A 24,518-nucleotide genomic window follows, 5' to 3' on the forward strand; every position below is an offset into this window, starting at 1 on the left:
TTTAGGTAGTTGTAGTGGTCATCAAGAAACCTTTAAAGGTCCCATGAGCAGTTCTATGGGTCCTTAAGGGCATTGTTGTGGTCTGTTAGAAGGTTCTGGAGATGTTTTAGGTGGTTCTAGTGGTCATGGAGAAGCTTTTAAAAGTCGCACTTAAGGATTCTAGAGGTCAGATGAGAGGTTCTGGAGTTGTTTTAAGTGGTTCTAGTAGTCATCAAGAAGCTTTAAGATGCCCTTAAGAGGGTTCTAGGTCAGTCAAGATATTCTTGAGATGTTTTAGGTGGCTCTAGTGGTTATCAAAAAGGGTTTAAAGGTTCATTAAGGGGCTCTAAAGGATCCTTAAAAGGCTTCTAGAGGTCAGCGAGGAAGTTCTAGAGATGTTTTAGGTGGATCCCGTGGTCATCAAAAAGGTTTTAAAGGTCCCTTAAGAGTTTCTGGGGATCCTTAAAAGGATTATGGAGGTCAGCAAGGAAGTTCTAGAGATGATTTAGGTGGTTCTTGTGGTCAAGAAACTTTTAAAGGTCCCATGAGCAGTTCTATGGGTGCTTATGTTTTCAAGGTTCCTAAGGGGTTTCTATGGAACCATAAAACAGTTCTCAGTCAGTACGTTTACATCCACAGTTTAATTCCACTTTTAATCGGAATGAAAGGCCATTCCGATTAAAAGTGGTCATGTAAACGGTCATTCCGATTGAAAATTAAATCCAATTAAAGGGGGTGGTTTATTCCGTTTGTCATTCCGAATGAAAGAATTTTGTGTGCATGTATACACTCATTCCTCTTTAAATTCATTCCGGTCTTTCTGCGCATGCTCGTTTCCTTGCCCTTCTGGCGCGATGACGTATATAGCGCGCATAGCAACGGGCTGCATAGCAACGGGCTGAGATAGAGCAGTCGGACTTGTTGCACTCACTGGTTTCCATTCGCCACAGCACAGTCTTCTACCTCCCTTCTTTGACCTTCTACCTCCCTTCTCCTCCTCAACAGACGAAGCATTAGCAGAACAAGGTTGTTGTCGTACTGCGGCTTCAAGAATATAAGCAAAACACGCCCGAAAAAGGCACTAAGAACAGTGTCGTCAAGCATCTTGTTATCCGGAGTGAGGACTATACAGTGTTTTCTTCTGGTAAACGTAAACATGTAACATCCGCCCCGCCCCCTATCCAATCAGAAACCTTCCCTGGTTTCCCTGCCCCAAACCTTGCGCAGACCTGAATAAAGGCGATTGAACTGATCTCCCATGTAAACCCTCATTCGGAATGAATATTTCCCATGTAAACTACCTGGAAAAACTTTAATTCCGAATATTTCATTCAGATTTATTTCATTCCGAATGAGAAGCTATCATGTAACCGTAGCCAATGTCAGTGAAGAAATTCTAGCGTTTTAGGTTCTAGTGGTCGTTAAGTAGGCTGTAAAATGCCCTTAAGGGGGTACTAGTTCAATGAATATGTTCTGAAGATGTTGTAGGTGGTTCTAGTGGTCACCAAGATGGGTTTAAAGGTCCTTAAAGGGCTCTCAGAATACTTAAAATGGTTCTAGAGGTCAGTTAGGATGTTCAAAAAATGTTTTAGGTTCTTGTTTAAGGGTCCTCAAGAGGCTCTAGGAATTCATAGGATGATTCTAGGGGTCAATAAGTAAGTTTCAGAGATGTTTTAGGATCTAGTGGTTATCAAGGTGCTAAAGGTTCCTTAAGGGGCTATGGGGATCCATAAAGTTGTCTTAGACGTCAGTGAGAAAGTTTGAGAGATGTTTTAGGTTCTAGTGGTCATCAAGAGGTTTTTAAAGTCTCTTGAGTGCGTTCTAGGCCAGTGAAGAGGTTCTAGAGATGTTTTAGGTGGTCGTAGTCATCATCAAAATGATTTAAAGGCCCCTTAAGGGGCTCTAGGGGTCCACTAAAAGTGTTCTAGAGGACAGTGAAGAAGTTCTGTAACATGTCACCAAACAACCTTCCGACTCTGGGTAACGTTACTCCGGAACCTTGTCTTTTTCCTTATCCGCTGTGAGGGTCATAAGGACAGAGGGATGTTGTTTGCTGTAAAGCCCTGTGAGGCAAATTGTGATTTGTGATATTGGGCTTTATAAATAAAATTGATTGATTGATTGATAGTTCACGAACTGCAGATTGCAACCAGCTGAAACTTCTCCAGATTAGAATTCCTTCAGTGTTCATTGTTCAGGAGGTTTTTACTTGGAGCCGAATTATCCGCAGAGGTCTCCTTCCTCTCCAAAACAAACTGACCAGGTGATTAGAACCAGTAAAAACACTGAATTGGTTCATTTTCAAACAAGTGATTTTTACTGTAACCATGACCATGAAGGTCCCCTGACCTTGAAAAAGAACTTACTCCACATCAAAGAAATCAGTTTTTCCTAAACTTTAACCAAGTTTTCATGTTTGCACCTGAAATTACAGATAAAGTTTATATTGTTTGAAATGTTAGATTTGGGAAAAGAAATCTTCTTTGTTTGGAATTCTGTTTACAGAATGAAATAATAGTTATATTATTACATACTTTAAATTTCAGACTGACTGGATTGATTTCCTTCCTGTCAGCACAGGTGACGTTAAAAAATTCACAACACTTTTTTAAACATTGTTTGAAGCTAAATGTGGCAAAATGTTGATGCTATTTTCAGCATGAGCCACTTTACAAATGGCACCCCATACATCACAGTCACAGCCCTTCAGAGTAAAAAGCTTCTAGTTTCTCTTCATGTTTGACGTTTATTTCCTCAGAACAGTTTAGAAGCAGAAATGAAAGATGAAGTTGTTGAACATCTCATCTGCGTGGTTTTAGTTTCACTGTAGGTCCAGTGGGTAGGATTTAGGGGCATCTTGTTGAGCACATTAAAGTGCAGTTGTCCTATGTTTCTTTTACTTTCACTATTTAGCCTACATATATCTCACTCTTCAGGTGTTTCAGTTGACTCAGACTGCTGCATGATATTATTTGTTACTGTGAATATTCTAAAGATCAGCATCAATCTGTAATCATACTTGTGACATAAAAGTATTAATCAATACTATTAAGCTACACAATAAACTTTCCTCATACCTGCTGAGCTAAAGATAGCTTAGCACAAAGACTAGAGGCAGGGGGAAACTGTAGGTCTAGCTTAGCATGAAGACCTAAGGCAGGAGGTAACTGTTAACCTAGCTTAGCACAAAGACTGGAAGCAGGGGGACACTGTTAGCCTAGCTTGGCACAATGATTGGAAGCAGGGGGAAACTGTTAGCCTAGCTTAGCATGAAGACCTAAGGCGGGAGGTAACTGTTAGCCTAGCTTAGCACAAAGACTGGAAGCAGGGGGACACTGTTAGCCTAGCTTGGCACAAAGACTGGAGCAGAGGGGAAACTGTTAGCCTAGCTTAGCACAAAGACTGGAAGAAGGGGGAAACTGTAGGTCTAGCTTAGCATGAAGACCTAAGGCAGGAAGTAACTGTTAACCTAGCTTAGCACAAAGACTGGAAGCAGGGGGACACTGTTAGCCTAGCTTGGCACAATGATTGGAAGCAGGGGGAAACTGTTAGCCTAGCTTAGTATGAAGACCTAAGGCAGGAGGTAACTGTTAGCCTAGCTTAGCACAAAGACTGGAAGCAGGGGGACACTGTTAGCCTAGCTTAGCACAATGATTGGAAGCAGGGGGAAACTGTTAGCCTAGCTTAGCATGAAGACCTAAGGCGGGAGGTAACTGTTAGCCTAGCTTAGCACAAAGACTGGAAGCAGGGGGACACTGTTAGCCTAGCTTGGCACAAAGACTGGAGCAGGGGGGAAACTGTTAGCCTAGCTTAGCACAAAGACTGGAAGAAGGGGGAAACTGTTAGCCTAGCTTGGCACAAAGACTGGAGCAGGGGGAAACTGTTAGCCTAGCTTAGCACCAAGACTGGAGGCAAGGGGGAAACTGTTAGCCTAGCTTGGCACAAAGACTGGAGCGGGGGAAACTGTTTGCGTCACAGTGTAAAATCTTCTTGATATCCGATAATGAAGTGTTTCAGTAACAAAATTGTGAAACAGATTCTTTCTGTGCTAAATCATGAAAGCTTATCGGTTGAATTAGATCAAACAGGGAACACAGCTGCCCCTCTTCTTCCTCGTCTTTGTCACACTCTGTCACCAAAATATCAAAACAACACAGAGACAAAAGCCTGCTGAAACAAGAGCCTTCATTTTTTTACTGAGCTCTGCAGTTCATCGTTACTGATGATTCACAGGGACATCCGCACATCTGTCTGTGTCTCTGTCTGTGTTTCACATGATAAAATAAAACTGTTGATTTCAACATCTTTACCTCAAAATGTAGGATGTTATACACAGATAAAGACCCGCTGCCAGACACTTCTCTTTTCTGATTTCTTCTCTTTCACCAGAAACATAAAGTTTGGAGTCTCGCAGTTTCACACCTTTCTGCAGAGGCGGTACGTTCATACTATTAAATACATGGACACACATATGTATGAAGTAAAAAAAAAAAAAAAGTGTTGGTGATTCAGACTCTGCTTTGTGCTGGGAGTCCCTGAGTTCAGACTGCAGGCGAGTCTCGACATGTTTCAGCCTGTCTGTTTATGTCCTGTGATTCCTCAGCTCAGAGTCAGAACAGCTTCAGGTGTTCATAGGTGAGAGCTGAAGCCAAACTTGTGTCACACAAACTGACGGAAAGTGTTCACTCATCAGAGACGCTGCTGCAGTTTTCTATGGCCTGAAGATGAAGTTAAAGATTGGTGTTACTGATTAACTGTAGACGTGGTTTTTGTTTTCTTATGTTTTGTTTTTTGGTGAAACCTGAACTGAACTCTCAGATTTTATCTCCCATCACATCACGCTGTCTGCTGATGGCACATTCAGGGTGTTATTGTGAAATATAATAATACATATCATAAGGTCAGAAGTACGAAGGATCATTCAGTCCACCAAAGCTCGAAGAAGAAGTCTACTCACGTGTTTTAATAAAGGCGCATTCACACTGGCACTATTTGGTCCACTTTAAATGAATCCAGGTCCGCTTCCACGGATAGTTCAGCTCGTTTGAAGTGGTGTGAACGCTCATTTGAACTCTGGTGCGGACCAAACGAGCGAACCCTGGTCCACTTGTAAACTGGTGGTCTCAGTTCACTTGCAAGTGAACCCTGGTTCGGTTCACTGACAGTGGGAAATACAAACGGACTATCCAGCGAACCAAAGAGATGAAGTGAACCAAAGAGAGGAAGTGACGTAAAGCGCAGTGCATTTTTAGTAATGCATAAATTTGGTGTTGCTCAATTGTTTTGTTTTTTTTCTTCTTCCTCATCCTTTTTTTCTTCCTGGTCAGTGGTCGTTTCGGGCAATACCGCCCCCAAACAAGCAGCTGTTGTAACTACGTGATGTTGTCCAGGCAATTTGGTCCGCTTCAAAAAGTGCAGTGTGAAAGTGAACCGAACCAAATGAAGGTGTGAAATTTTTTCGGCATTCCCCGCCCAAACAAACCAAGTCCCCGGGACTATCCTGGTGTGAATGCGCTTTTAGTGAAAGTAATAATAAGAAGTAATATAATCAAAATGTATTTAAAATGTCAAAAGTAAAATTATTTTACATTTTATCAATTTGATCAATTTCCCATTTTCTTCTTAACATGTAGTTATGATCTGAGTATCCTCAATACTAAAAATATATTCCCATTTTCTCTTAATTGTGATTCTGTGTAAAACTTTACCTCATATTAATAATAATTATAATTATAATAAGTACAAGAGCTTAAATAATTTCATGAAGCTCAAACAACTGAACTCACTTGTTAATTCAAACTGACACAAATATGAAAATTCTCATGAAATTCTGGACTTTTCTAATAAAACTGATTTAATTCTGACAATATTACAACTTTATTCCTGAAATTTTAACATTTTTGTCCAAAAGTGTCCCCAGAACTCTGAAACAAAACAAAGTGGAGACTTTTCATGGGCGGTTTTAAAACGCCTTGAAGTCTCCTGAACACATCACTGTCCTCTGAATCAGTTTGAAACAGGAAGTACATCACATGACCAACAAGGCCCACAGGACTCATGAACATGCAGCAACACAGAAACGTCTCAAACGTCTGATGCAAAACGTTTAAGCTTTTTCTGGAAAATGTAAAAAAAAAAAAAAAAAAAAAAACCTTCTTGTCACTAAACATTATTTCAATTTTCATATTTTCACAGTTTCCTTCTCGTACACAGACTGTTGTTGTCTGAATGAAAAATGATAACAAAATATCACAAATACACAAAAATAAACTGTGGTAAATTAGAAATATAAAGTATCCTGAAATAGAAATATTCAAAATACCGCTAAAGTACAGTAGTGGAGTAAAAGTAGCCTACTCCATCACTGCGGGGCGTTGCTCATCTGACATCTAAATGTTTAAATAGTATTAAAATCTGAAATACCGCACAACCAAATTCGCCAAAACACCAAAATGTTTTTAATTTCATTTGTCATGTTTTATTTTCTGTCATGTTTTTACCAAAAAAACAACAAGAAAGAAACAAAATTTCCAGATTTTAAAAGAAGTTTGGAAGGTTTCTTTATGTTTTGTTTAGCCTAGCTTAGCACAAAGACTGGAAGTAGGGGGAAACTGTTAGCCTAGCTTAGCACAAAGAGTGGATGCAGGGGGAAACTGTTAGCCTAGCTTAGCACAAAGAGTGGATGCAGAGGGAAACTGTTAGCCAAAAATCCACTTTAACTCCAGCTCAGATTTACTTGTTCCTCTTCTCATTCTGCTGCTGCTGTTTTGAGATTCTTCTTTACCTCCACAGGCGATGCAGGAAGCCATGAAGAAGAGACAACCACTGCCGATTACGACTACCAGACAGTGACGGCGACAGAAGACTATGACTACACCGCCACCTTTGACTACTACTACGGTGAGAGCAGAGGACCAACACAGTGCAGTAACTGTAATGTCCTCAGTACTGCATCGACAGCAGTAGTACTGACAGTAGTATTATTCACAGTACTCGTGGTACTAACAGCAGTACTTGTGTCTTGCAGTGACCGGGATATATCCAGAACATGTCCACAACAAGGTGAGAAATATTCAAATGTTTTGTTAAAGGACAAATACATGTGTTTTCATCATAAAATCATTGTTTCAGTCTTGAAATTCAGCTTTCAGCTTTAATTCAGCTTTATTTAAACTGTAAAATCACCATAAACATGGTCTTGAAACACTTTACAGTTCACATAGACAAAAATACATTAGAAAAATACAAATTACAAATAGAAAAAAAATACAATTTACAAATAAGCACAATTATTTACAAAAACAATTAAAATAAAAAAGTGCTATCAAGTTGTGCCATATGCCTGGGAAAATAAATAGGTTTTTAGTCTCGATTTAAAGATATCAGTGGATTCAGCATCCCTTACTGACTGGGGGAGCCGGTTCCAGAGAAGTGGGGCACGGTGGGAAAATGCTCTACCACCTGCTGATTTTTTGTGAACTTTGGGGACTGTGAGGTAATTACCATTTTGTGAGCGGAGAGCACATGTTGGAACATATGGAGTGATTAGTTCAGATAAGTATGGGGGTGCTAGGCCATGTTGAGATTTGTAGGTGAGTAAAAGCAGCTTGAAGTCTGATCTGGACTGGATCGGGAGCCAGTGGAGAGTGATTAAAGCTGGGGTTATATGATCATATTTCCTGGTTTTGGTTAGTATCCTGGCTGCTACGTTTTGAACAAGTTGTAATTTGTTTGTGCTGCACTGCGGTAGGCCAGAGAGGAGGATATTGCAGTAATCTAGTCTTGATGAAACAAAGGCGTGAACTAAGATTTCTGCATCTGAGGTATTTAACAGGGGACGGATCTTTGAGATGTTGCATAGATGCAAAAATGCTATCTGAGTGATTTCCCTGATGTGAGCATCGAAAGACAGAGATGAATCAAGAGTCACACCAAGGTTTTTAACTGTTGAATTTGGGGTGACAACACAGTTGTCGATGTTTAGACTAAGGTCAGTGAGGAGCGGTAGTTGGGTGCTTGGGCCTGTGATTAGTAGTTCGGTTTTGTTGGCATTCAGTCGTAAAAAATGTTGTGACATCCAGTGAGTAACAGCAGATAAGCAGGATTCAAGATTTGTAAACTGGGATTGATTGTCGGGTGTAAGTGGAATAACAATGGTAGTTAATGCCAAATCTACGAAATATGTCACCAAGGGGCAGTAAGTATATACAAAAAAAGTAAGGGACCTGAGACAGATCCCTGTGGTATGCCAAACTGCACTAAGGAGGATATGGATGTAGTGTTTTTATATGAGACACAGTGCTTTCTGTCACTCAGATAGGATTGTAACCAGGAAAGTGCAGTACCATGGATGCCTACGTGATTGGACAGACGATCTAGCAGGATGTTATGATCGACCGTATCAAAAGCTGCACTTAAATCCAGGAGAATGAGAATTGAAGAAGAATTGAAGTCAGATGCAAGGAGAAGGTCATTGGTTATTTTTGTGAGGGCAGTCTCAGTGCTATGTAGTGACTTGAAACCAGATTGAAAGGATCGAGGAGGCTATTGCGTGAAAGGTGATCAGTAAGTTGACTGGAGACTATTTTTTCAAGGACTTTTGAGATGAAAGGGAGATTTGAGATTGGTCTAAAGTTGTTCAGAACTTCAGGATCAAAAGTAGTTTTTTTGAGTAGTGGTTTGATTACAGCTGATTTGAAAGAAATGGGGACAATGCCAGATGAGAGGGACCTGTTAATAATGTTGAGTAGCGGGGTGCCTAGAATCAGAAGGAGTTCTTTAATTAGTTTTGCTGGGAGAGGGTCAAATAAACAGGTTGTAGGTTTAGATGAGAGTAGTAATTTAGAAAACACATCTAGAGAGATGGTCTGGAAGTGCGAGAGTGTCATAGTCTGTCATAGTCATGGGTTTACACACTTATTAAGTAGATGGCTGCTAATTTCATCTCTAATACAGGAGATTTTGCCATTAAAGAAATCAAGAAAATCATCAGGTGTAAATGGAGAGTTAGTATCAGAAGAGGGTTGGCGAGTGAGGTTTACAACAGTGTTGAACAGGAATTTTGGGTTATTTTTATTTGTGTTAATAAGAGATGACAGATAAGAGGCTCTAGCAGAGAGCATACGTTTGTAATCCTGAAGGCTGTCACTCCAAGCTAGTCGGAAAACCTCAAGCTTAGATGAGCGCCATTTACGTTCTAGCTTTCTGCATATGCGTTTTTGTGTACGCGTGGTGTCAGTGAACCAGGACGAGTGTTTTTTGGAGCGACATGTTTTTGTGCGCAGTGGTGCAATGGAATCAAGCGTGGCACTTAAGATTGAATTAAAATCATTTGTGAGGTCATCAAGAGATACAGACTGCTCTGGCAGAGTAGCAAGAGAGTGCGGGAGCAGGCCAGCGAGTTTGGAAATGGTGGAGTCATCAATACGGCGGCTGCTAAAAGTATCAATATGGTTTGACCGCCGGTGGGGCAGGTCAGCTCTAAATTTAATAAGGCAATGATCAGAAAGTGTGGGAGGATATGACAAAACTGAATTGATCCTTTCAGTCCGGTAACATTTCAAAAGTCCAGACAAGACGAATAATTAAATAATTTTATCCCCATTCAAATTGGCGCTAAACAGGAAGTAGCCAGCTCAGCTAGCACTGTCTGTACTGTAACTAAGGAGATGATGTCATTGCTTCCACATGGATACATATGTAACGTGTGTGGACAGGGCATGCACAGATGACGACTTGTAGATATTGTTTTCTGGAATTTATTCACTCCTGCAGCAAACAATACGACACATTAACTGCCTTCTGAACACCTGTTTCTGCAGCTCTGCTCCCCCGTTAATGCAGAACGTTACTGCCCCTAACTACATTTTCTCCTTCGAGATCAAGCTACAGAAACCCAGGAGCCCACAGGAAACATTAAAAATAAGACTAAATAAAAATAACTAATTCACAGATACGCAACAGAAACTTTAAATGATAAATAGAATACACAGATATAGTTTAACAACAAGAAATAATTAAGTGCACTTTTAACTCTGTTACACACACAGTAACCAGAGTTTAGAAAAATCTGCACCTCAGAAGATGTTTTCAAAAATCTCCATCTCACTGACCTCAGACTCAGTTGTGGACGAGAGGCCAAAACGCAGAGGAAAACATTGGTTTTCAAAACTATCTGTATCCATGGAGCCTGAGATGGATCTTAGTGTGATGGAGGATAATAAATTCTTCTATGTGAAAATGACTTTGAGGTTTAGACAAAGACACTTTAACAGTTTGGTCTCAGATACTTACGTGCAGTGAAAGTAAAAGCAGTGCTGCCGTATAAAAATACTGTCACAAGTGAGAGTTGTTGATTAAAACCAAGAGTCGAGACATTCAGTGGATCCAAATAAAGAATAAAGTGGAACTGTTCCTTTAATCAAAGAGACTAAATCTGTGACCTCTGACCCTGTTATGAATCATCATCAGTTATTTATGACGCATCTGATTGGTCACAGCAGCGTTTACTGTACTTTACTGTCCTCTACAAAATAAAGTGAACACTGTTCATGTCCAGAGATGCCTGAGGGGGGACAGGAAGCCCAGCAGCAACATCAATCACAAAATAAAAGCCTCTGATGTCAGCAAGAAAGAAATGAGATATGTTCCAACATTCAGACCGAACACTGACGAGTCTCTGTTTTACTGTTTTGCTGTGAACTTGAACACAGCTTTGTCTGCACAGAGTGCAAAAATATGTGGATGGTTTTATACATGTGTGATGTAAACTGTGACCTCTGTGTGACCCTGCTCAGGCCTCATGGATCAGTGGGTTCAGCCCAGTGCTGCTGCTGGGATTGGCTGTCTATCACATCTGGAACTGATGGGGGCGGAGCCAAGGAACACCTGCAGACAGGTGAGTGTCAATCAAGTCCGTTCTGAGTACGCAAGCCAAAATAAGGAACCACCAATCAGCCTCAGAGTCACCTTACTGCATCAGATTATGACGTGGACCAAGTAAGACACGACTTTGTTTAGACTGTTTAATTTTTAGTATCTAAAAAATACATTTGCAAGTAAAGACTTAATTTTATTGTGTTGACCGAGCAAGTATTTTGCAATAATTTCTAAAAGTACAGTTAATTGAGAAGATAACTGTTTCAAACCACACACGGTTGGAGAATTGATTACACGTCCAGTTTCTATTAAAGGTTCAGTGTGTCAGATTTAGGAGGATTTAGTGGCGTTTAGCAGTGAGGAGTGTTTATTTCAACCAGCTGAAACTTCTCCTGGTGAGAATTCATTCAGTGTTCATTGTTCAGGAGGTTTTTATTGGGAGCTGAATTATCCACAGAGGTCTCCTCCTCCCGGATGGACCAGGTGATTTAAACCGGTAAAAACACTGAATAAAGCAGTTTCACATCACAAATTAGTGTTTCATTTTATACTGTTTGGCTCATCAGAGACAGGTTGCTAGCCTAGGCCATGCTAATTGTCTACTCTAGGGCTGTACCTAACTCTGAATCACATCAGTCGGATCAGATTCAACCTTTAAATATGAATATTTGATGATTTTTTTTTTTTCATATTAAGGTTGAAAGTTTGAACTGGGCTCAGCAGGACGTTCGTTGTTACAGCGGCATTCATGTAATATAGTAAACGAGTTAACGGCGCTAACGGCAGATTGGAAATGTTGTTCCATTGTTTGCTGACACTGGATTATCAAACAAAAGCCAGAGACTGTGGTATGTTAAGTATCTGTGAGCTGTAAATTCACCACTTTCACGCAGAAGAGAGAAGATAATGTTATCTCACAGCCTAACAGTGGAAAGCTTCTTCTCCTCCTGATGCCACTGCATCACGTCCACAGCTGGCTGTGCCAAAAAGTAGAATGAAAGTCAAGAGTGCTCCCTCTGCAGCAAAATCTGGGGACAAAAACGTCCCCCGAAGTACACTGCACAGCACACTGAGAAGCAAAATTGAAGATATAAATGGTAATAAAAACACAACAATTCTTATTTTCAGGCGATTATACACTAAAGAAAACATACTTATCATATTATATTAAATTTTTTGCCAATATATCCTTCTAAATCTGACACACTGGACCTTAAAGATCTTTGTAACATTTGGGAAAGTTACTGCTGCTGCTGCTGCTGCTGTAGCATTTACTGTTTCAGTGGCTCAGTGGTTTCTTCACTGAGGGGAGAAGATAACTCTGTTCACTCAAACCTTTCTGTTGGTTTAACAGGTTAGCCTGGGGCCATGGAAACTTTATTCATGTTTTACTGTTGATACCACAGATTTAACTGTGCTACATTTGCATCTGGCCACAGAGCTCTGTCACATCCTCTCACTCTTCTCATTATGGCTCCGAGCTGGCGCTAGCTGTAGCCACAGGCATTGTGATTTTGGGTTGTCCATCCATCCATCCGTCCCATTCTTGTGAATGTGTTATCTCAAGAATGCCCTGAGGGATTTTCCTCAAATTCAGCACAACTGTCTACTTGGACTCAAGGATAAAGTGATAAAAATTTGGTGGTCATAGGTCAAAGGTCAAGGTCACTGCGACCTAGTTTGTCTCAGTCTCCGGAACGTGATATCTCAAGAATGCTTTGGGGGAATTTTGTCAAATTTGGCGCAAATGTCCACTTGGACTAAAAAATGAACTGACTAAAATTTGGTGGTTGATGGTCAAAAGTCAAGGTCAGTGTGACCACACAAAACATGTTTTTGGCCAAAAGTCAAGAATTCATACGCTAATTATGACAAAACTTCACAGAAATGTCTACAAGGATAAAATATTTAAGTGATGACATGTTATATCCAAAAGGTCGAAGGTCAGCTTCACTGTGATATCATCATGTTTAAATGAAACACTTAACTAGCCATTATTCAGTGTCGTAACTCAGGAACAGAAGGGGAGACATTTGGTCTGATACTGAATTGGTGACTCTAATCTTGAAACTGTGCTGATTGTGTAGATCTTCTGTGTGTGAAGCGTCTATGTTTTCACTGACATGGATATAAACTGTAAGACAAACTTTACTGATACACAGAGGCATACAGCCACAAGGCCGTAATTCTAGTTTTCTGAATAAAGCCAAAAATGCCCTTTAAAAACTGAAACATGCACATTTCTTCAAACGTTATACAAACACAGGAAACCTCATAAAATCACACAAACATGGATGAATGAACGATATGTGAAGCATGAACGGGCTGCACAATGATCTCACTCATAACACCAGTGGTGGAAATTTACTGAAGTACTTCAGTAGAGTTTTATGATACTTGAACTTAACTTGACTGTTTTCATTGTAAACTTCCACTTCTCGACATCTCTGAGTGAGATACTGGACTTTAAGACTTCTACATTTATGTGAAAGCTTTACAGTTAGCATCGTGCTAACCTTGTGTTTACTGGGTTTACTAACTATAGTGCTGATTTTGACATCAAATATAACGCCAATAAGAGAAACATTATGATTGTTAGAAGTGAAGAGGACAGAACATTTCATGAATTCTTCTCATCTGGTGTTGCTCTTAAAGTGTGTAATGACATTAAATACCTCGGTCATGATATTGTCAATTATTTATCTGATGATAAAGATACCCACAGGCAGTGTCACAACTTGCACATGCAAGCTAATGTGCTTGCAAATTCAGCATGTGTTCAGTTCATGTGAAGAGAGCTGTTTGTAGAGCATGTTGCACCCCGCTGTATACTGCCCACCTGTGGCGCTCCTACAGGTACAGTAGAGCAACATGCAGAGACTTAAAGTAGCTGATAATAATGGACTGAGCCTGCTTCTTAAACTTTGGTGTAGCACCAGTCAAATGTTTGTAAATGTTGGTGATCCTTCCTGTCCTGCTTTAAAGGGCCAGTGTGTAAAATGGGTTGAAAACAGTGACATCAGTGATCAAATTCTAGATTGCAGGGCTCACTCGCTCGCCCCTCCTGTCGGGTAAATGATGGTGGCCTCGTAGGGACAAAAAGCCTTGCGCAGCGGCAGACACGAGTTTTTCAGGAGTAGGTCTATCTAGCGACGAGGTGAATGTTTATTTAGAAATCTAAACCATGTTACGATATTGTAATGAATCCCTCACGAGCAGGAGACCAGAGGAGCGTTCGGGAAAAAGGCCTGTTTATTTGAGCACTCCAAAAACTCCGGTAACACTCCAGGGGGTAAAAGACTCCGTCCCAAACTCTAACACACACTTTATACACACATATTCACTTACAGTACCTAGCAGGGACCCCCTCCCCTCTCTGCTCCGCCAATCTCCAGCCCGCACACTGACTGACAGCGTAGCATGTAAACAAAACTCAGCTGTTTATTTAGCCTAGCAATATCTCCGGTTCGGGTTCATTCTCTCCTGTTGCGTGGTAAGTGTGGTCCATTCGCAAACTTTATAAGTAAAAAAAACCTTTCACTACTCTCTATCGACGAACTGGCTGGATTGTCTGCTCGGGCTGCCGTACATACATGGCGGCGCAAGATGGCAACCTCTCTAAAGCAAGGCACTTGCCCTATATATATATATGTGTGTGTAAAAGCATAATTATAAGGCTACGAAAACCAAACAAATTTTATTTTATAGCGATTATACACTTATATAAACATATTAATGGGTAGAATATTCAGATTCAGATTCAGATTTGACAATAAACCATGCCAAATATTACACACTGGCCCTTTAATACGAAATTTTACATGTCGATACCTGTGCAGCTCTCTGTCTCAGAAAATGGTTTCATCCAGGCCTTGGTCGTCTAGACTGCGGGGCCACTGGCTCTCCAGCTTGTTTGTGTCTTTATATATGAACACGCATAATGTTGTGTATTTCTTGTCTTTTTTATCTGTATTGTATTTATTATATCATATTTTTGTACACAGACGATTGTTTTTATGTGGTACGCTGTGGACCTTTCTTTGTGTCCTTACTAAATTCATCATTACTATTATTATTATTACTACTAGATAAAAACATACAATTTTAAATGAATCTACTTTCTCTGCATGTTGTCAGGAGGAAATTCTAATGTGACATATACGTTTTATTTTTAGTTACAGTTACAATCAAATAAAACATAATGATAATGTATAAAACAAACTGTATTCTTTTAAGACTTTTTTATTAAACTTTATTCACAAAAACATTAAAAACTGTTCAGTGTGCAAACGATTTACTTTTATCAATATAACTACTGTGAGGATTTAGTGTTTTATTAACATCATATCTCAGTTTACAGTTTTCTAAATAATTAATTTTCTGTTCTTTGTTGATTTATAAATCCAAATGTTTTTTATGTGGTGGCTACAGACCTTTCTCTTTGTCGTTAATAAAGTTATAATTATTATTATTATTATTATTATTATTATTAAAATGTATTTTTAACTCTTCAAATAAATTAATTTTCCCTGATAGATGATGAAATATGAGATTTAATGTTTACATGTTTACAGAGCGCTCTGAGCTTCGTCTTTGATTTATGTTCAGTTCCAGTAGAAATGAGTCACTGTGATAAAGAAGAAACAATAAAAGTGTAAAAAGTGTTTTTTCTCTTGTGCAGAGTTTGACCTTTGACCTCCAGGTGAAAGATGAAGCAGCTCAGCGTTTCCCATCATACTCTGCTTCCTGTCTGAGAGCAGCTCGTAACACATTATTATCCGTCCATCTTCGGCGTTATGACCCAGTTTTATCTGTTTTCCTCACTGTCACAGTTAACGAGAAACTTTTTCACTCACAGAATCAGTTTTGCCAACTAAGCGACTGCCTCAGTGAATTCAGTGACTTATTCAGACCGTCAGGGACAAAGAGAGAAGTATATTATAATCAGTTCCCCTGCATGTTGCTCAGAGTGACACAGTACATCACTCTTTCACTATTAATGTGAGGTCTCTCCCCCTAAACTCATGGTGACATGGTGAATAGCTGATGTACAAATTGTCTCTTTTATCAAACTTTATTCACAAAAACTTAAACTGCTGTTCAGTGTGCAAACATTTTACTTTTATCCACATAATTACTGTGATTTTGATTCATAAATCAAAATGTTCAAACTAGACTAAGAAGATTGTTAAAATACACACTATTAATTTGATTTTGATTTAATTTAATTTAATTTAATTTAATTTAATTTAATTTAATCAATCACCTTTATCACCTCAGACACGTGATGTTTCAGGTCTGAGAGCTGCTCCTAGTTGGCATCTATGAACCAGACTTCACTCATATTTTACTGTTTTTAAAGGGACATTGTGTAACATTTTCAGTTGTTTACTGGCAAAAATTGATGTCTGCATTCATAAATATGTCATCACTGGTGTACTATTACCTCCACCAATAATCTGACTTATTCTCGTAAAAGGAGAATTTCGGATTTGTTTGTACATTGTGTGGGTAAGTCGTCTGTGGGGTACGTTTCCCCATCTTGAGTGTACACCCGCCAGCAAGGGACATATAGCCCTGCCTTCGGTGTTTTCGTTGAGAGCCAGGCCAGCACTGCGTGACTGAGGAGCCGAAGGAGAGGAGCAAGAGGCGCTTCGCTACTACCCTGGCAAATCTGAAACAATGTCTTTGAGCATAATGCAGGATCATGCATATGCAGCATCATGGGAGACGGAATCCTCGTCGCCAAGAAAGCGCAAAAGGGAATAGAAAAGGCAACGTGACCGACGAATTAAAAAAATGAAGGCCCACATCGGGGTAGCCTTTCCCAGGTAGAGAGAGCTGCTGAGGGAGAATGGTAATGCAATCACAGGCCAGCGCCGCTGTTGGCTGTTAGCCGCTGTTAGTGGCCAGTTGCTAACAGCCTCATGCCTCTCCTCGCATCACTGCGCCGCTGTTAGCCGCTGTTAGCAGCCAGTCGCTAACAGCCTCATCCCTCTCCTCGCATCACTGCGCCGCTGTTAGCTGTTAGCCGCTGTTAGCCGCTGTTAGCGCTGGCCTGTGATTGCATTACCTTTCTCCTTCAGCAGCTCTCTCCACCTGGGAAAGGCAACCCCAATGCTGACCCTTGTTTTTTAATTCACCGGTCACGCTGTCTTTTTGATTCCCTTTTGCACTTTCTTGGCGATGAGGATTCCGTCTCCCGTGATGCTGCATAATACATGATCCTGCATTATGCTCAAAGAGTGGGACTTTGTTATGCGGCAGTAGTGCCGCTGGCCACTAACAGCTGTTCTCAAAAGACAAGACGTGATCTGTTTGTTTCAATTTACATCCGCCCCAACAGTCCTACGTTGTAAACACAGCCAGCATGGTGAAGAGGGGGTTTGTCAACTCGCGTTGCGTGTGTCTGTGTAGGAGCCTGAATGAATACTCCATGAAGTATCGGATGACATGGTTTCATCAGTGTTATCATAGCTTTTTGGTACACAGCGACTACAGTTGTTGCAATACGTGTTTGAAACAGTGAGGCGCTAGAGTGCACCATCTGTTTGAATGCAATATATGATTTCAACGTTAGATGGGAGAAATTCCTACACACTGTGGCTTTAACACAAACAGCTCATGTGAATAATTTCAGTAAAACCTCTGCTGCATTTCTGACATCACTTCCTGTCCTATCAAAGTAAAAGACAAAAATAATCTGAAATAATCAGAAAAGAAAAACAAAAGTTTCTGTTTTTATTGTGTCTGAAAATTGAAGTTAAATTTTTTTCATTTAAAATTTAAATGTGAAATATGATCACTGATCTCCTCCTGTGTCTCTTTCTCCTCCTCCTTCTGTGTCTCCTCCCTCCCATGTCTCCTCCTCTTGCTTCTCCTCCTCCTGTATCTCCTCCACCTGTGCTCCTCCTCCTGTGTCTTCTCCTCCTCCTGCAGGTCTCTGACTTCCAATCAGCTGCTGATCGATAACCTGCTGGCATCACTTCCCGCTCTTTGAGCTTCAGAGTGTCTGACGGGTCGACTGAAACCAGCCGACTGATGTCTGATGGTGTTACCATGACGACACATCAGCCACCTGCAGTTTGTTGTGTCGATTTTTTTATTGTGTAATAAATGATTTGTGACAGACGGGCTGCTGATGACTCGTTATTGATCGATCCACACAAACTGATCAGAGACTGTTGTTGCTGCTCTGTGCTGCCACCTGCTGGACTGATCAATAATCACCTTCTGGGACAAACATTCATCAACTTTAAACTTAACTCTTAATATTGATTAACTTATTTATTGGTTTATTGAACAGATATTACACATCAATATAATATGTATGTTATATATTAATACACCAATGAAAGACATACATATCCTGCTGTGTCCCATCACATTTTGGGTTTCCTGCACCTTAAACTTTATTCTACTTAACTCAGACCTCTAGTGGCCATCTAGTGGCAGTAAGAGCACAATACACTAATCCATGTAAAAACAAGATGGCAGCCATCTCTGCCAAGTCAGTCTGCAGCTGATCCCGACACAGAAGTGGACAAGCTCCAAAACCTGGTCACATTTTATGATTGAAACTTGTTTATTTATGATTAATAATGTTTGTAGTTTGATATGGCAACAAATTTGACCAATTTTAGCAACAGTAACACGATAAGACACTGTTGATTAGTAGAAGTACTCGTTTGAGGACATTAGGACCAAACAAAGTTTCGGGTTTCAGTAGGAAATATTTTTTATGAGTATATATTGATATAGACAATGTTTTTTTTTTTTTTCTTTATTCAGTGAACTGTGATCCCATCAGCTCCTTTAACCTGTGCACTGTGATTAATGCCTGGTTCACATTACATGACATTTCTGTCTGTTCTGACAGTCACTATGTCAGATAAGGTGAATGGTCATAAAATCGTGCCGTGACTTGGCCGACAGACATGACAGACTACATGATGGTCCAACACCAATCATCTCTGGTCATCTTTAACAACCTGTGTGATGTCATCTGGTTATTCTTGTCCTATTTTTATTATTATTACTATTGTTTTAGTCACTGTGTCTGTTCATGTGCCAGCCGCAATGTTGTTGTAGTAATGTAGAAAGCGCCACAAGATGGACAGAGCTACATTTGAAGTACTGCATGCAAACATGCAAGTCACTGAATCCTCCACAACAAGTTCCTGCAAATGTTTCACAATAAAAGCCTGATTTAAAAATGAAGGGATTCTCTCAACTGAAGTTATAAGGGGCTTTTAATTTGAAACAGATACGGGAAGTGTGCAGTTTGAAATGACGGCGCAATGCATTAACTTTATCAAGGTAACGGGAGCAGATAAAAAGTAAAAATATAAAAATACTGAGGGAATAATAAATAACGGACCGTCTATAATGTAGTCTGTTTCAAATGAAGCTGGTAGCCTCTGCAGTTGTGGTGAGTAAAAGCCACTATTTTTTAAAGGAGCTATATGTAAGAAATCTAAAGCAAATAGTCATAAAATCCTCCTAATATGTCACAGAGACTAAGGAATAATGTTCATATAACATACTGATCTCACCGACAACAATAGTATAGCCAGAATATTTGCATTTTAAAAAAATGTTTACGGTCCGCAAATCATGTTTATGTTTTGAATTTGTGTTTTGGCCTGTTGCGCCACCCACCGCCGTCTACCAGTCACGCAGTCAGTAGAGTCTCAGCATCAGTTACAGTTACGACTGAGCTACAGCAGCACGGCAAGCAGCATTAGCAGTGTCCCGGTACATAGCATTAGCAGCCGGCTCCTCAGCTGTATCCCGGCAGCAGTGTTAGCAGCAGAGAAGCCGGACTTGCTCGAACGGTCTGCTGGAAAACTGAAGATCAAGGACGCGGCGACGCGGCCCTGCCACGGCAGCCACCCGTGGGCAAACAAATCAGTCTCCAGCATGCCGCTGTCGAGCAACCTTGAATCTGGAGGGGAGGGGGAGCGGACACGACTCGCGGCAGTATTTTGAATTTGAGTGCAGTAACCGTTTTGGCCACATTCTTACATACAGAGCCTTTAATTTTCTTACTTTATGTCCTCCATTATGGAGAAAAACATTGTTTGCTAGCTTGATGCTAATGACAGCAACGTTACTCACCAGGTCGATAGAGTGCCTCTGATGTTTCACACCATCATTTTTCCTTTTTTACTGTGTGGTAACATCCCTACAGGTTATATCTAAAACCCAGGGCTGTTGTTGTTGTACAGTTTCCACGGCTGCAGATGGCTCTGTGTTTCTATTGGTCAAAGGCTGTGACGGGAGAGGTTGCGAGAGACAAAAAGAAAATCAGACATGCTAGACTTTGTGTCAGGATGTCGTGAGGCATCCCAGACATTGTTGTCTACTACACAAGATGAAACGATGGATTATTGTGTATGACACTCGTTGTCGTTCAAGATCCGAGCCGACACCATACGTTGCTGCGTCGGGCTGTAATCGGGCTGATATCATGTAGTGTGAACCAGGCGTAAGTCATTTTTTGGGATCTTCTGACATGGTTGGCTGCTGCTTTGTAATACGTTTTTTTTTTGTTGGCACTCTGAGCACCACAAGCCGAGGGGCCATCTTGTTCCATCACGTTGGAGAGATGACAGACATCCCTACAGCTGCTATCTCCAACACTCGGCAACTCGCACCAAAAACATCTAGACTAATAAACACCACAGGTAAGAGGAAACTATCAAACTGTCCCTTTAATCACAGCTGATTTATTGACTGTTTATCTGGTGACTCTCGTGTTTCCAGCTTGATGATGTCACTCCCTCATGTTGTTGATGTGTTTCCATTCATTAGTTCATCCTAAATAAAGAAAAGATTAAGTTTGAGAACAGATTAACTGTTTATGTAACTGCTGCTGGAACTGACCCACACAGGACACCGTACTGTTCAGGTGCAAATACTGTAAATGCAGATTATCATAAAACTGGCCATTTAAATTGGTTGCTGTGATTTCACAAATAACAAAATACACATCAAGACAAAAATTAATCAATAATTCAAAACAATCTACAATAACAAAAAGTTATCACTGAACACAAACAGCAGAAATAAAGACACTGTGCAGAGGAGAGAACAATGAGCATGACACCATCAGGCAGTGAAGAGGTACAGCTTGTTGATTGTTGTCTCTGAAGTGAAGCAGACACACTGAATGAGTCCAATCTTATTAGGCTGACATGTTTTCACTCATCGTGGTGTGTTCAGTTGCATAATGAGCAGCAGGTTAATCTGAGCGTTAGCAGCACAGACTCAGACCTGCTCATCTCATCCAACAGCACATCACTACTACTTTGTTTCCTCCAGCTGAGGTCTTCCTCTGACCCCCTGCAGCAACATGAACACACCGACCTCCATCTTCATTGTCCTGCTGTCTCTCCTCGTCCTCCTCCTCGTGTCCTCGGGTGAGACAGGAAGTCGATGGACGGATGAAACAGAGAGAAAGTCAGAGGACAGCAGAGAGCTGGTGAGTCACTCTGTCATATCTGTAGTTATAGAATATAGAAGACAATGTCATGATTTATGTTTACTGGTTTTAATAAAAAGCAGAGTTATTGATGCATGAATGTGTTCATCACTTTAATGTTACAGCTGATAGGGGATGTGCTTATTTTAATTACTTTATATACTGCTGGGTAGATTAATCTATAGTAATACTTCATTAATTAGTTAGCCTAATTATAGGCCTATTTTGTATTAATAATCTGAATTTATAAAGTAATCTGATAGATATAGTGCAGTAAAAAGTACAGTATTTCCCTCTGAGGTGTAGTGGAGTAGAAAGTAGCATAAAATGTAAATTTTCAAGTAAAGTACAAGTTTTCAAATTTGTACTTAAGTAAACTACTTGAGTAAAGCAGGGGAGACCGGGGTTGGTTGGCACACAGCTGTTTTCTAGTCCTTTGACGGACACAGAGACAAAAATGTAACATCAAAATGTTCAATATTCAAATGTCACGCTGCGTCTTTAACCACCTGGAAAATACGAGGTCAGGTGCTGGGCGCTACGTTTGTGCTTTCTTTGTGCCAGCTTTCAAGCGTGCATCAGCAGGTTGCGTCTGAGGTTGCTAAGCAACCTTAACAAACATTGTATAGCCTATTTCCCTGATATCCTGAGTGCAGAGCTGATCTTCTTCCAGGAGCTGTTTATAAGTGTGTAGGCCTATCGTCTAAAGCTCTGGGTAGCCCTGCACTGACATGATCAACTTTTCCGTGTTTATCACAGACTGATGTTTCTGAATGAAGAGAAAGATATCTGTCGGCTGTGATTGGTTGATCCTCGTCACATGAAGTTGGATACTGTGTAATGCGTGCGCACCACAGCAGTGTCACTCTGGCATTTGAGTTGCCTGCCCGCGTCTACATTGAAAACCAAAATGCAAAAAATGCTGCATTTGTACGACCCCTTAGTTAATAGACAAAAGAATCAGCTACATTATGATATACGTCTGTGATGACATAATTGATGACATAATAATTTCATTAAAGATTTAGGTCATACCGCTGAGAAAGGTGCCTCAGTGCATCAGTAGCTGAGGCAGACTGCTGACAAAGCGGCAGTGAAGATGGGCTGAGCATTTTAACACTGTGCCAACCGTCCCTGTGATGAGGCTGGTTGCTGCAAATGCACCTCATGACTTTAATCCCAAATCAACTCATTTTTAGAAAACATCTGTGTACAGTAACACATATTTATTAATAGCAGAGACCTTGACCTTTCATTTGCTGCTAGTTATAATATTCTAAAATTCTGCCAGAGGAATACAGCAGATTAAAAAATGTGCCAGCCAACCCCGGTCTCCCCTAATTAGTGTCTGATGAATTATGCATGTTGTCATTTGCTTAACAGAGCTTGATCTGTGATGTAATTTAATGTATGGTGTGTTATGATAAATATTAATGATACTGTCTGTCTGTCAGCTGCTCGTCCTTCAGAACGTTCTGGAGAAACTTCAGAACAGGAAGTCGTCGAATTTGAACAGAAGACAGAGCCGCCTGCCGACCGTGAGACAAACATCACAGTGTTACTGTAGTATCCTGCAGACTGTAGAACTGTAGACAGAACTCTGACCTGTCTGTCTGTCTGTCTGTCTGTCTCAGTGTGAGGCCAGGGCGTCCTGCTCGGTGAAGAAAGGTCCTCGCTTCGGTCAGCTGTGCGACTGTCCGCCAGGCTCCAAGTGTCACCTCTTCTTCCTCAGGTGTTTGTGACCTTCATCACATCAGAGCATCACCATCATCCTCATCATCCTCCGTGTCTTAACTCCTCCAGAGTCTCTTCATCATGTAGTTTTTTGTTTTCAATCCAGAAACACTGGATATACTACATTTCCCATGATGCACCTGGAGTGTCTTTCATTGGAGCCTAACACATACTGAAATGCTGCAATCTGTTGTACTTGCAACTCAGAAAAAAACAGGAACGGTCAGTGAATTTGGAAATTTGAGCTCGAGTTCGTCGACATAAACACACCTAATGTCACAGCACCCGTTTACACAACATTGAGCTGTTATACGTTACTTTAAAGGTGTTGGATTTAAGGGGATATATTGGCAGAGGAAGAGACCTCTGTGGATAATTTGGCTCCTGGTAAAACCCTCCTGAACAATGAACACTGAATGGAATTCTAACCGGAAGTTTCAGCTGGTTGCAATCTGCAGTCCTCACCACTAGATGCCACTAAATCCCCCTAAATCGTACACACTGCTCCTTCAGTGAGAAGACACGAACAAGACAGCTGACTTATCATGTATGCCGTTTCGTTTTTGCTCTTGGCGTTGCGGTGATTGATGTCGGTCCTCTGTAGATGCTTGTGAAGCTCAGAGACTTGACATACAAAGGCGTCTACGCTTCCCCGAGCAGACGCGCTGTGACGCATTTATATCGGATATTGGAAACTCCAACTTGGAATTATGGACTTCCGACTTGCAATGGATTGCAGCATTACACATCTGATGACCCTGATGACATCAATGTGACATCATCAGACCACACAATGGTAAAATTTGAGCCTTTTCAATGCTGCGTACTTTATTGTAAACCCTGAGTTCTGTCTGCAGGTTGATGTGTTTTCTAATAAAAATATTTAAAATTAAAACTCTGGTTTCATCTGATTCTTCACATGAATTAAAATCAAGTTGCATCGTGGAGATATGGGATGGGAACCTCCAAACATCAGACATAAATGTGAAATGCTTCGGCTTTGGAATGGACTCGAGAAGATGTCGGATCAGAGACTCACTAAAAAGATATTTAATCTCCCACTGTCGTCTCTGGGCTCATGAGTTGAAATCATTATTGTATTTGAGTAACTTGTCTTTTATTTTCCAGAACAGGTTACTTCAGGAGATTAGGAGTGAAATGTTTTTCATGTTTGACATGTTGACATGAGGAATAAACCAAAACTACGAACTCATTGTCTCAAAAAGATCAGTTTACAGTTTGAACTTTACGTGAAGTATAATCTAAACAAGACAAAGATCTCTGTGAGCACAGCTGCATTCAGAAACGTTACCATCAGTCTTAGGTCCTGTTCATACGACAACGATTCCAACCGAAAACTGCAAACTTTAGTTGCGTTTCAGCTGATCGTTTACACGACAGTGGCGTTTTGGGTACCTGAAAACATTTTGAAAACGGGTCC

The 24,518-nt window shown here is 40.6% G+C and overlaps 1 protein-coding gene across 12 annotated transcripts in view; it reads left to right on the top strand.

Annotated features, from left to right (window-relative positions):
- LOC117266457 (cocaine- and amphetamine-regulated transcript protein-like) overlaps positions 1–23,921 on the top strand; it is a 30,192-nt gene extending 6,271 nt beyond the window's left edge. For 5 of the 12 annotated variants that reach the window (XR_013492150.1, XR_013492151.1, XR_013492154.1 and 2 more), the window contains 4 exons: positions 6,772–6,879; positions 7,007–7,041; positions 10,776–10,876; positions 17,797–17,988. Coding sequence is in view for 6 of the 12 variants with exons in the window: in XM_078171362.1 (XP_078027488.1) it covers positions 6,772–6,879; positions 7,007–7,041; positions 10,776–10,844 (212 nt within the window). In the remaining 6 variants the exon portion in view is untranslated. Of the gene's footprint in view, positions 1–4,289; positions 4,417–6,771; positions 6,880–7,006; positions 7,042–10,775; positions 10,877–17,796; positions 20,547–21,183; positions 21,344–22,797; positions 22,882–22,977 lie in introns of those variants that run through there. The other 7 variants (XR_013492153.1, XM_078171364.1, XR_013492152.1 and 4 more) reach the window with 5 other exon arrangements.
- The last annotated feature ends 597 nt before the right edge of the window (positions 23,922–24,518 follow it).

Source organism: Epinephelus lanceolatus, chromosome 10 (assembly GCF_041903045.1).
Source record: "Epinephelus lanceolatus isolate andai-2023 chromosome 10, ASM4190304v1, whole genome shotgun sequence".
NCBI lineage: Eukaryota > Metazoa > Chordata > Actinopteri > Perciformes > Serranidae > Epinephelus > Epinephelus lanceolatus.